The sequence below is a fragment of the Patiria miniata genome, unplaced genomic scaffold (assembly GCF_015706575.1).
Source record: "Patiria miniata isolate m_02_andy unplaced genomic scaffold, ASM1570657v1 HiC_scaffold_5, whole genome shotgun sequence".
NCBI lineage: Eukaryota > Metazoa > Echinodermata > Asteroidea > Valvatida > Asterinidae > Patiria > Patiria miniata.
In genome coordinates, this window is record NW_024037072.1 from 40,069,206 (window position 1) to 40,082,862 (window position 13,657).

The 13,657-nt window shown below is 41.7% G+C and overlaps 1 protein-coding gene and 4 non-coding genes across 5 annotated transcripts; 3 read left to right on the plus strand and 2 right to left on the minus strand.

The window, feature by feature from the left end:
* Positions 1-2,685: 2,685 nt before the first annotated feature.
* On the minus strand, positions 2,686-4,065 carry LOC119741438. The gene has a single exon (XM_038217186.1). The coding sequence runs from the start codon at positions 4,063-4,065 to the stop codon at positions 2,686-2,688; it is 1,380 nt and encodes a 459-aa protein (XP_038073114.1).
* A 5,730-nt stretch (positions 4,066-9,795) lies between these two features.
* Positions 9,796-9,877, plus strand: Trnal-aag. The gene has a single exon. It is a non-coding gene; the product is annotated as a tRNA-Leu (tRNA).
* Positions 9,878-10,972: 1,095 nt separating this feature from the next.
* Trnal-aag lies at positions 10,973-11,054 on the plus strand. Its single transcript has one exon. It is a non-coding gene; the product is annotated as a tRNA-Leu (tRNA).
* Positions 11,055-11,428: 374 nt separating this feature from the next.
* Trnal-aag lies at positions 11,429-11,510 on the plus strand. The gene has a single exon. It is a non-coding gene; the product is annotated as a tRNA-Leu (tRNA).
* Positions 11,511-12,903: 1,393 nt separating this feature from the next.
* Trnal-uag lies at positions 12,904-12,985 on the minus strand. Its single transcript has one exon. It is a non-coding gene; the product is annotated as a tRNA-Leu (tRNA).
* Between the last annotated feature and the right edge of the window lie 672 nt (positions 12,986-13,657).

A 13,657-nucleotide genomic window follows, 5' to 3' on the forward strand; every position in this document is an offset into this window, starting at 1 on the left:
TAACTTCCATAGTAGCATTTTACGCGACCCCGCACGCCAGTCAAACCGGAGTGGTCTTTAGAAACTGTGATGTCAGTTCGATTAGTAATGTGGACCAAGCTGTGATTTGGTCAATTTGGACGCCATGTTTTGCAATGCAACAACGGGTAACCGAAGACCCAATAAGACGCCCGCTGAATGGTCAGATCTCGAGGTCAAGAAGCAAGATTTGCATTAAGTATCTCTGAATCTGCTTGCATATCATTATACTCTTGCTGCGCAGGAAGATATTCCATAGATTACTGGCTAATTGGATGGGCCAGTTTTGGGAGTACATCTTATGGGGTTTATTTCGGGGGGGGGGGGGGGTCGGTTTGAAATGTTAAAAAAGAAGGAGCGAGTTAGACCTTATTTGACACTATAGGGCGCTCCTTTTCCTTTGTTTTTGTTATCTGCAGTTTGATTAGTATTTCCCAAATCCTATAGATGGAAAGGCAGGAATAAAGTATCGGTATAGAAGTCGTCTGAACTTCTCCTCTGGTTTAATTACTAAACGAAAGTCACTTGTTGGGTGAGGGGGGGGGGTGGTTCCGCTTCCCCTCCCCCTCACCTCCCCCTTATTGGTTTATACCGCACCCCTGGCCAACAACATTCTGTGAGAAAGCGCATGCGGATGTGCAAAATAGAATATGATAAAGCATAAAATTATGACAGATTTTTTTTTTTAAACACTTTTAAATGTTTTGCGAACCTTAACCTTCCCTATGCTTATTTTTTTTATCCCAGGATTCCCAGGGATAATATAAATTATTGTTCATCAGTCAACACACATCTATTGACAAATACAATAATGACTAAGATGAAAATTGTTGTAGTGATATGACAAGCCGCGGTTACAAATAAGATTACTCTTGATAGAACAATGTTCCCAGTTTGAACTCAATTATGCAAAAATCCACAACATACAAATATAATAGTACCCCTTGATATCATTTTAAAAATAATAAGTGTCATTTGTTTGTTATTTTATAAATGAACCGAGAAATTTAAAAAATAAGATTAAGGGAATATAATTTGGTATCCGGTAATATCAAACATTATCTACTGCTTTTAATGTGTTGATTTTTTATTCGGCCTTTCGTTTTTTATTCAGGCCCTGTCACACGTTAATCAATTAAAGTTCAGAAAAAGGCTGTGATTTTCATCAGGTCTCGTTTAGAGCAAACAAAATTATTCGCATTGTGAACGACGGTCTCCCGGGGAGAGCATGCCACAGTGCCCTCATGCGGCTGAACAGTATAGGCCTACTTATTTCTATACATGTATACCGTACGTACGTACGTGTGAGGTTCACCAGCAATATTCGGCGAAGTTCCGTCAGCAAAATGTTTCTTCTGCAGATAATACGCATGCGTGAAACATATCACGTGAGAGAAACCTGATGGTTGCAGACCAGTAAATAAACTTCCATAGACCCCAATGGTAAATGCTCCCACTTCAGAAATTCGGGAAAATGATACTCATAACTCTCCAAGGTGTTCGAGACACACATCAAATTAAAGCTTATTTCATCATCTTTCATTTTCTTTTCAATTTTCGGGGGGTCAACTAATGACTTTTAGGAGAAATTTCCATCCGGAGATGATCACCCCTGAAAATAGTCCTGAAGCCCATCACTATTTTGAGAAACGATACTACACTACATTGCAAAATAGAGCGCTTTAAGGGCCACAATTTCATCCAAATTGAACGGAACTATACAAGCTCACAGTCCTGTGCACGGCTTCCACCCATATTTTTTACAAACCCTCAAGTTAATGGCCCACAGCATGCTCAAATACTGAAGATTTTGAGGACATGCAAATCGTGATTCGGGCCGGCGTAGGCAATTTCAGACCGATTTACTGGTCTGCAACCTGATGGGCATGTGGTGTACTATGTATACGCCATATTGGAATGAAAGCGAGGTTGAACTCTTCCGGGTGCATGCACGCCTGTAAGTAGGCCTAAACCCACCATCCGCCGAGCTCATAAGAGTTATACCCTCAAAATATGCCAAATTAGACAGTTTCAAGAGCCATTGGGGAATTGAAGAGAATGATTTAGCAATGCACCTATCTGGCCCGGACTTGGGGCTTCCAGTCTGAGCATTTTGGATCATGCAATTGGGCTCGAAAGTGGCTTTATTTTGCCATGTTGTGGACTAGGGATCGTTTTTTAAGATGGCTACTTTTTCCAATTTTGAGAATGCCTCGAAAAGTCAATGGTCAACCCACCAAAATTTGAAAAGAAAAATGAAAGATGACATGTTGATCATCATTTTTCTGTGCAGCTTAAATACCTGTGAGACTTTTGAGTACTTCAAAAAGAATGGGCATTTAGCACTTGCGTCTATGAGAATTTGAATACAGGGGTGCATCCTTCCGCGTCGATTAATAAGCTCCAGAAGTATGGTCCCCATGACACCTAATCAATTCAAGATGAAATAAAATGCGTTTAGAGATATCTATAAATGATTTCAAGGTATCTCTACCAACATATTGAGATATCTTGAGTAGAGAAATAGTGATTTCTCTAAATTTTTAAGAGATATCTCGAAATGTTTTCAGATAGCTTGAAATCGATTTCGAGATCTTGACTCAGTTTTCGCGATATCTTGAATTCGATTTCGATATCTTGGAGTGTTCCATAACATGATAAGCTTTTTTAAGAACACCTAGCCCTCATTTTGCTCATCACATTCCTACAGTCTTCTCTGAATCGCCGATTTGCAACCCCGTAAATCAGCGGATTGGCGACATTATTCACAAATAATAACGCCACAAGATACTCTGTTGTTTCGAGAAAAAGGTTGTTGATGTGCTCTACACCGCTCATAACAGCGAATTGAGCAGTGACACGAAGTAAATATGGCAGCCACGTCGCCAGAAAAACTGCACTTGTGACGAGGAGCATTCTGGTCGTCTTGCGCTGTAGGACTGCTGCACCGACCTTCTTTGGGGCGTGTCTCATCAGCTGAAGGTGGGGGCGTCTGTCCCCACTCACGACAGGCTGAGTTGCTTCCCCTCCAGTACCAACACCAACCGGTCCAGGTAGCTTGTTCCCATTTGCGGCAACTTTCTGAAGCAAATCAGGCATGGGCATTTCAACTGGTGGCAAAAGTGCAACACTATTCGTCGTGTTTGTGATGAACGCTTTGGTAGAACATGTGCCAGGACAGTTGGACATAGCGTCGTAAACATCATGAACGGCAGAGGCAGCACAGATCTTTGATTGATTCTTCGACTGAAGGTTGTCGACGGTGTTGCCACGGGATGTGTTCGAAGTCGGTCGATCGACGGATGATGAGACAGCATTGTTGACCACTGGCATATCAACCGATGCAACTTTGGGCCGGATCTCTCTATTCGTCTCGCGTTTGGGAACATGAGCAACGTCATCTCTGTGATCTACCGGGGGTGTGGGGACGGCACCTTTGACATGTTTTCGGATCTTTGCGTAGACTCTCACATAAAACACAATCATCGTCACCAGCGCAATTACATACGAAGCCGCGAGAAACGTCACTGTCAGTATAATCAGTGTTAGCGAGTAGGATGTTATTGTGGCAACGATAAGTGGGATATTTATGGCACACGACAAAAGCAAGGTGGCACTGACAATGACCTTGGCCCTTCTGGGAGTGAAGAAACGCCTGCGAGGGCGACAAATGCAGTCGTAGCGATCGGCTGCTATGATCGTTGTGATCAGTAGGGATGTGATCAACCCTGTGCATTCCGAACACAGAGTCAAGTTTAAAACAGTTGCAAATGTTTCACGGTCATCGGCTGCAGAATGATATAAAATTAAAGAAATGATCATGGGTATTCTTAGTAAGCAGACATACAGATCAGCCCAAGCCAGGGCCATGATAAGAACGTGGGTGCTGGTCTTACGGATCTTGGTCCAATAAACACGCAGGATGAGGCAGTTACCAGGCACTCCGAGAAAGAAAACCAAGCTGTTTACCATCAGTAGGAACAGATACTTATCGTCGTCGGTGAAGTAGTTGTGCCCTACGGCCGTCTCTTTGGTAGGATCAGCCATCATGCTCGTTGCGTGATGTGCTCACACGATAATCTCGCGATTGCGCATCTGAATCAATGAAACTGTATGTTACCATTCCACTTCCTCCGATACTACCGTTGCGATAATTCCCTCCTCTCTGTCAAGCTCTTCGCAATACAGAAGACCGAATACGCTATTTTCTGGTTATATCTTATCGACCAATCAGAACGGTAAACCTTATCGACCAATCAGAACGGTAAACCTTGTCGACAGTGGCGCGTTACCTAGGCTACATGTATTCGTCAGTCCCTAATCGCTAAAATACTGTTTGTTATGGTGTTCCATATGTGCCAACGGCGTAGCATTTTTTTTTTTGTTCGCATTTTTTTTTTCTGTTCACATTTTTTTTTTCTGTTCGCATTTTTTTTTTGTTCGCATTTTTATTTTTTGTTCGCATTTTTTTTTTGTTCGCATTTTTTTTTTTTGTTCGCATTTTTTTTTTTGTTCGCATTTTTTTTTTTTGTTCGCATTTTGTTTTTTTGTTCGCATTTTTTTTTTGGCGTCGCCTTTTTTTTGGCGGCGCATTTTTTTTTTTGGTCCCATGTTTTTTTTTGGCGGCGCATTTTTTTTTTGGCGGCTCATTTTTTTTTTGGCGGCGCATTTTTTTTTTGGCGGCGCATTTTTTTTTTGGCGGCGCATTTTTTTTTTGGCGGCGCATATTTTTTTTGGCGGCGCATTTTTTTTTGGCGGCGCATTTTTTTTTAGGCGTCGCATTTTTTTGGGGGGGGGTCACGTGTCCACGTGCCGGTCATGTGATGCCCATGTAATGTCTGGGAATACCAAGGAATCAGGCGCGGTTCTAGAACAAATATTTTTGGGGGGCTAGCACGGTGGATCCAGGCCTCCGAAAATCAATAAGTGGGGGGGGGGGGGAGGGGGGCTAATGCCATATTTTCAATGGGGAGCGCCAATAAAATCCTAAACTCATTCACCCTATACATGTATCACAAGTCCTAAGTTCCCCCCAAAAATTATTCTTAATTAATGAATAGAAATGCACGATTTCAACAGTATCCCAAATGCAAATGACAGAGGACACTCTTCTGCCCATCTTGTGAGAAAATGATAGAAATCCAATCACGCATACCAACACGAAGCTCATTAGAATGAAAAAAGTGCTAATAAAAAAGTTGCAGTAAATAGCATTGCTCCAATGTACTGGTTTGATCATGCTTTAAAAGGTAGAATGTTAATCCCTTTTGTATCTAATCTAAAAGTAATAGGATTACACAGCATTTTCTTTGTCATCTTTGCATTAAAAGGTCTGCAATTATCTGTTAGATTACCAAGATTGCGTCTTGTTTTAGTTAAACATCCTTTTAAACAAGGAAACTGTTGTAAGGTAAAGTTATTAATTAATGAAAGTCTACCCTGCCTTGCAGGATCACTCAAACCAGTACATTGGAGCAATGCTGTTTACTGCAACTTTTTTTATTGGCACTTTTTTCATTCAAATGAGCTTCGTGTTGGTATGCGTGATTGGATTTCTATCATTTTCTCACAAGATGGGCAGAAGAGTGTCCTCTGTCATTTGCATTTGGGATATTGTTGAAATCGTGCATTTCTATTTCATTAATTAAGAATAATGTTGGGGGGAACTTAGGACTTGTGATACCTGTATTAACTAATGCACCCTTGTCACGGCTATTTCTTCTTTTAGGGGGAGACCGTTCGCATGTACATCACAATCCTTTTTTTGCTAATGCCATTTTTTTTGTACGGAATTTATTTTTTTTTGGGGGGGGGCTAGACAAAAAAAAAAAATTGGGGGGGGGAGGCTACAGCCCCCGCCCCCCTAGCCCACCCGTAGAACCGCGCCTGCGTTGAAGGAATACGGCGTGCCCCGGTACTACTGACACTGCAGCCACAGCGGTGGGACCGTACGCCAGTGCCCTAGATCCTGCAGATATTTAGGTTTGTTTGTGATCCGACTTAAATGTAATGATTAGGAAAAACGATATATTCATAGTCTGTTGGGGAAAAGTGCTGTGGAATAAGTGTTGAAATATACTCCCTCCCGGATCTGTAAAGTGTAATTCATGTTATGTAGGGACTAGCGGGATCGGTAGATCTGCGCGATCGGTCGATCGCGTCCAGTCCACAGTAGTAGGATGAGAAAGAAAATTGTTGTATTCGGCTTGAGGCAGCGGGTTGGACTGATACATCATGATCAATCGACAGCCGGTGATGCGATGGATCCACTGATAATATCGCGTCTATCGACTGATCACGCAGAACCGCAGACTCGCGCAATGGGAAAGACTGCTGCAACCTGCAGTGACGCTACTTCAGCAGTTATTGTGTACAAAGTGTTTGGAGAGTCAAGAATTTGTTTTACTTATTTCCTAACAAAATTGGAAATATTTCTCAGTCCCAGATTCATGTCATATCATCGTTTTTTTTGCAATGAGTGACCTTCATTGAGATGATATATGAATAAAAAAAAAAGCAGCGTCAGGTTGCAACATTATTTCCTTTTGTTCAAGGCGTGGCTGGGGGGGGGGGTAAACAAACTCCACATCTCTGTCCATTTCCAGCCCCACTTGTGTGGCCTCGGTATTGCTGCGATGTACGTTAGGCCGCACGTCTGGTTTCCCAACCTACTGAGTTTAGTCCAAACTGGCGCATATGGACTCCAGGAAGATGCCCAAATTTCCAGAAAAATTGGCACAAAGATTACCTAATCTACCCGGAGGGCAAAAGCTGAGAAATCATAGAATACAACTATATAAAGTGGTATGCAAAAAAAAAGCAAAAAAAAAGGGTGCGCCAGTGTTTGGACTAAACTCCTCAGTACTGTTGGAAAACCAGACGTTTGGCCTAAACGTACAGCTCAGCAATACGGAGGCCACACAAGTGGGGCTATATGTCCATTTCCAAAGAAATGCCTGGGAAAAAATTAACGCTAACTCCGCCCCCCCCCCCCCTACTCTGACACCCAAAAACAATTATTAATACGCCTGTGCCCACAGACAGAGCCTGCTTTAGAAGAGTTAGAGGTTGGAATGATCATGAAAGCAGCTGTAACCACTTGCAAAATGTGTAACTCAGGTGCGGGGGGGGGATTCAAAATTCTAAGGCTCTCGTAATTGAAAAGGGGGGTGGGGCATCACCAAAAAGGGACACTTTTTTTGAGGGGGGGGGCTACATTTTCTGCTGATGTTGGCACTTTTTTTCACCGTACACCTGGCCTCCGTAAAATCAAATAGTGGGGGGGGGGGGGGAGGCTGGTACCATCTTTCAAAATAGGGGCAAGATTCAAAACCAGCCACTATGCAAACTATTTATGTACCTGCCCCTGTGTACAATCACTTTCCATTAGAATACTGCAAAATTTAGCTCAGCAGGCTATTTTCTGTAAAGCAACAATTACAGTAATACTTTTTGAAAGTTTCAGTATTATTTTGTCTACTTTCATTAGTTTTGTTGAAGTAAGCTGAGCCGAGCTGAAACAGTTGCTTGTTATATTTTTCTTCAGGCGACGCCACAAAAAAAAACAATGCGCCGCCCCCCAAAAAATGCGCCGCCCCCCAAAAAATGCGCCGCCCCCCAAAAAAATGCGCCGCCAAAAAAAAATGCGACCCAAAAAAAAAAATGCGCCGCCAAAAAAAAAATGCGACCCAAAAAAAAATTGCGACCCCAAAAAAAAAATGCGAACAAAAAAAAAAAATGCGAACAAAAAAAAAAAAGGCGAAAAAAAAAAAAAAAATGCGAACAAAAAAAAAAAATGCGAACAAAAAAAAAAATGCGAACAAAAAAAAAAAATGCGAACAAAAAAAAAAAGGCGACGCCGTTGGCACATATGGAACACCATAGTTTGTTTAAATCCTTGACTATATTATTGAGTCAAGCACATTTGTAACACTTTCTAGAACCATTTTATAAAAGGTAACCTCGACGTCTATTTACATGTGATAAAGAAAATAACAAAACCAAAACAATGATGCCGAGTTTCAACCTGAAAAATATACTTAAAATATAGTTTTGACATTGCTATTTTCTGGCAACATCGAATCAAAGTTGTTCACTTTTGAACGATGCATCGAACGCAAAAAACGGCAAAATATGAGATTATGAATAATATTACTTTGCCAAATTTCGTGTTGTTTGTGACCCAGCAATAGGCTAACTTACTACTCGCAGAGTAGACTGGTTCTCGCCCCGATTAGAATTTATAATGTAGGGACCGGGAACAAGTCAATTCGCGGGCGGAGTTTTTTTCCCGGAGATTTTGTAGACGTCCAAAATAGAAGGGGGAAAAGATTTCGTTAATAAAAAAATATACAAAGTCAAGCAAAATTCATTAAAATATACACGTTGCAAGTTCGCTAGGGGAAAAAAGATCGAATTTGATAAAGTAGGTCTATGCGGACAATTACAATCATGCAGATTTCAAAAGTTATATATGAGTTAACAGTACAATCATGTGCACAGTGTATGCAAAAAAAATTATACATGGGTGTCCAACACTCATCTCTTCATCATTACCATTCATCCCCTGTTGTAGTCGCGGACGCAAATCTATTACGCACTTTGCCAAAGTTATTAAATCTCTGCAATCCGCGTAAAAAATCTTGACAGGAAAATGGACGGTATATTAGCCTGCCAGCGCCGCCGACCAAATTGAACATCGCGGAGGTTCCATAATTTTTGGAATAGGGTGACGGAGCGACAAAGGACGACTGCCTATTACTGGCACATTATCATTGACAGTAATGATGGATTCAGGCAATTTCAAACGCCAGCGCCAAAGACCAGGCATTCTGTTGTTTACATAAATCATCAGTGGATAATGCTTTAGCTGGCACTCCAGTTGCTTTCAGATTACGAATCCATCACAAAATTCGACAGTTTTCAGATTACGAATCCATCACAAAATTCGACAGTTTTCTGTTTTCATCAAGTTTTATGTACAACATAATGCGGCCCTAAATGGATTACCATTTTCACACGAGCATTTGCTCAATGCGCATTTCGCTCTCCCATCTCAATCGCCCAAGTTTTAATGACAATTCCTTTATTAAAGCACGTGTCATGTACTGGATACTAAACATGCATCGCAAAACCGTTTAACAAGGAATATGTTTGTTTTTTTCATCTCGGCAAATATGAGGAAATTGCATATATAGAGACAGTTCAAAGATTTCGCTAACTGTTAAAGCATTTACAGGCAAAGGAGGCTATCGTTAGCCATAGTGTTCAAGTTGACGTGTTCTTTTTCTCTAGTTTCAGATAATGACGCAACCCTGTCGGCACTGTGATGCTATTTGTTATGCACAGTCATCACCTAAAGCTACAAAATACTACAAACAGTAATTTATCATATTAAACTCATAGTATTTGTTGGTACGTGGTGCCTGCATACATAATTGTTGTAGTATTATGTAGTACTCAGTTCTTTATCCCAAAGTAATGGCTAGGACGTCAGGGATAATTGTAACCGTTCTCTTAAGTTAATCGCACGGACCATATACGCCATTCGTTGCTTTCTTATTTTGTTCTTTTTTAGGAGGGGGTGGAGAGTATATATATATATTTTGGAAGCAAAGGCCACGAACCATTCAATGCATGAATATTCATTAGAAGTTGTTGATTACACTTTGTGCAAACATATGGGTTCAAGGTACATACACGGGTCGCAACAAGAAGATTGATGATATAATTAGGCCTATATCAGATATAAAATTTAATCTTGATAGATGGCATCGAGGTAGCGTGGCCGAGCGGTCTAAGGCGCTGGTTTAAGGCACCAGTCATTTCGATGGCGTGGGTTCGAATCCCACCGCTGCCAATTTTTTGCTTTTCCCCGGGCCACTTTATTTGTCTCTCTCTCGTGTTCATTTTATTCGGTTTTTTTTTTTTTTTTTTTTTTATAAATTCGTTGGTTGTACCAATTTCACTTAATAATTGGGATTATTAAAAGGTAATTAAAGTTCAAAAACCATCATGTGAATAAGTGTTATATTTTAGTTGGCGATATGATCAAAGGCGCAGAAAACAATTAATGGCACTTTGTGCGCACGTGGATTCTGGACAATTGCTGATTATTATGGTAAAAAAGCCTGATCTAAGTCACTTACAACCAGACTCTCACGGGGGCCTCCCTTTTAATCTCCCTAACGGGGAAGTTATGAGTTGTTTCCTCCAAGAGTAAGAAAGTAGCGTGGCCGAGGGTCTGAGGTGCTGGTTTTAGGCACCAGTCATTTCGATGGCGTGGGTTTGTATCCCACCGCTGCCAGGAATTTTTAAAATGTTTACTACCCGTTGTTTTACTGCTGACCAATGTAGTCTGACCTAGCTCTGGCCAGCACGCTGGGAACGGGGTCGAGAAAATCACTCCATTCACCTACTAACAATTTTAAGTGTTATACAGCAATCTTAAGTGTTCTTTCAACCGAGACACTCCAGTTTTAATGTAATCTCTAGTTGCAAACGTTTTGGTCTTTCTGAATTCTTCTTATTGATTTAGTGTAGATACAACAGCACAACGAATACCCCCAACATAATGACCATAATACTCCAACATTCTGGAAACTTTTGACGCTAACGCGTGCAGCTGTAATACTGAAGTTATAGGACTAGAAAAAAACTTAATTGGGCATAAAGGGGGTATTTAAAGGACTGTATATAAAAACAATCTATTACATGCCCATTTAAAGGTCGGAGGTGGCCGCAGATGAGCTCTGAAATCAGCAGTTCGCGATATATCACTTAAAATCGCGAGGGCCATCATGACTTGTAAGGCATACGAAAGTATTTTGATCAGGTTGGACAATCAGAAGGAAAGTTTACATGATCCAGGGAGAATTTTGCATTTTCCCCTACAAACACGATTGTTAGTTGCATGGAGGCAATACAAAAATACAATCTTGGTCAATGCCATCGAGGTAGCGTGGCCGAGCGGTCTAAGGCGCTGGTTTAAGGCACCAGTCATTTCGATGGCGTGGGTTCGAATCCCACCGCTGCCATTTCGATTGCTTTATAGGCTTTTGTCTCTTTTTATAGATTTTTTTCTCTCCTAAAATATATAATCTAGGTCACTGAAAGTAAAGTAGCCGAGTGCTTTAAGGCGTTGGTTTCAGACATCAGCCATTTCGATGGCGTGGGTTCGCATCCCACTGCTACTCCATTTTTGCTTTTATGAAACGTGAAGTTTTTTCTCTCCTTTTTTTGAGGGGGATCTATTTTTCTGGAAGCAAAGGCAACGAACTATTCAACGCATGTATTATCAGTTTTGCATACACTTTGTGCAACCAAAATTCAAGTTAAATTTTAAGGTAAACACGAGGGCCGCAACAAGAAGATTGATTATTATAAATATCATCCAAACTCCTGACAGCAAGGTAGCGTGGCCGAGCGGTCTAAGGCGCTGGTTTAAGGCACCAGTCATTTCGATGGCGTGGGTTCGAATCCCACCGCTGCCAGTATTTTTTAAATTCAAATTTTGATCTGATGAATGCTGACTATATACTGATTGTTGTACTGCTGACCAATGTAGTCCCATGTCCTTGCTTTGGCCTAGCTCTGGCCAGCAGCACGCAGTGCAGCACGCTGGGATCTGGTCGAGAGAATCACCCCTTCGCCGATATAGCAAAAGTCTTATACATAGCAATCCTAAGTGTTCTTTCAATCCAGACACTCGAGTTTTTATGCAATCTCTGCCCACTTTTTGTTCATAATTGGTCTGTCTGTTTGCTCATCGATTTACTGTCATATACAAACGCACATGATGAATCCCCCGGCGTTACCCCCCCCCCCCCCCCAGTCGCTCCCCCCTGGAAATTTGGTTGTACTTTTCCCACGAGCGGCCTTTCACAAGCTTTTTCACGAGTGCCCCCTCTCAGATAATGTCCGCTTTGTTTGAAGGACGCCCCCATAGAAAGATGGTGTCCAACCCCCCCCCCCCTCCTTCCCAGTTTGATTTTACGGAGGCCACGACCCCCACTATATGCAGCCCGGCACCCATTCTCCCCCATGGTGAGAAGGCTGGCCATATACGCGCTACCCCCCCCCCCCCCCGGCCCCCCCCCCCTTACCACCCCCACCCATCACCCCCACAAAATTACAATAGCATTTTGAAAACCGGCATTTTGAAAACCTTTTCATAATGCATGCATGTTTTTTTTGTTACCATCATTTTTGTAATGAGAATAATTATAATTTTACGATTACTAACATTATTAAATCGGTAGCCAGGGCAACCCGAGGAACGTCCCACAAAATTGGTTTTGCAATTTTGTGCGAACCGCTTGGTATAGTCTGAGGCAGCCACGTTTTTGTAAAACAACAACGGGTACGGAAGACCCATAGAGGGCGCCCGCTAAATGGTCAGAATTTGGAGGTCAAGACGCATCAATTATATACTTGTTGATTTTTTGCATAATTAATCGCCGAAACTGTGCGAATATTATAATAGACGCTTGTATGCAAGCGGCTATTCCATAGACTATATTGATAAGAAAGGTCAGAAGAAAATAATGATGCACGGATGTCGAAGCGTTTCGGAGCTATTATAAAAGAAAACTATACTTAGAAAACGGGAGAGACAGTTGTACCCTTTCTAGAAGAACAAATATATAATGCTGATTGGTTTACTTGTGTATGACAAAAGGCTGTGATCGAGAATTCCGGGCCAGTCCCTCCGAGTCGCAATACAGACTACAGAGGCTATCTCGCACGGCTGTTTAGCCTATAAATGGAATTGAGTTAAAAGAAAAATAAAAGAATAGGAGTTGTAATTATGTACTGCCATTGCGTTAAAAAGTACCCTGTATCATGTCGAAAGTAGCATAATTATAAAGAAGAAGAAAAACAATTTGGCAGCGGTGGGATTCGAACCCACGCCATCGAAATGACTGGTGCCTAAAACCAGCGCCTTAGACCGCTCGGCCACGCTACCTAGCTGACAACATAGATTCTTTCAGCCGACCAGTTGGTGCGATGGTTCGAGTCGCGATAAAAGCAACTGAAATTATGCCAAATTACGGTCGAAAAACACAACATTTCACCGTTTTAAACTTAGAAGAAAGGACATTTGTTTCATTTCTTGTCAGTTAAGGCAGCAAACAGCAAATTCGAGCGTGAAATGTGGACTTACGCAAGCGCACACGTGAGGTACCGCGCGTATTTTGAAAGGGTTTTCAGTTTGTCATCGATCGTCTACCGACCGGCTGACCGCAATCAGCTGATCGTGATATGCAGGCGTGCACGTGTACATTGTGTACACGTGGTACCCTGCGCGGTACTTCCTCGTTTACACAGTACACGTTGGTTGACTATCATGACCTTGCGGTTTTGTTTGCTGTTGTCGCAGCATGCGATCATGGCGATGAATGAAAAATAGACTTTCCACAGTCCGATGAGCAGCTGATTGATGATAATCGAAAAGGCGTTCACGTGATCCTATTTTAATATATTGGCACAGCAAAAAAATTATATGTTTACAGGACTAACAGGAGTGACGTGCTTGTTAATTAGATACCGTAATACAACTAATTGAACATGTATTGTTGATCCAGAATCAAGCGGTAGATCCCGCTGTAGGCTAACTAGTAAATTAATTGCTGCAGCT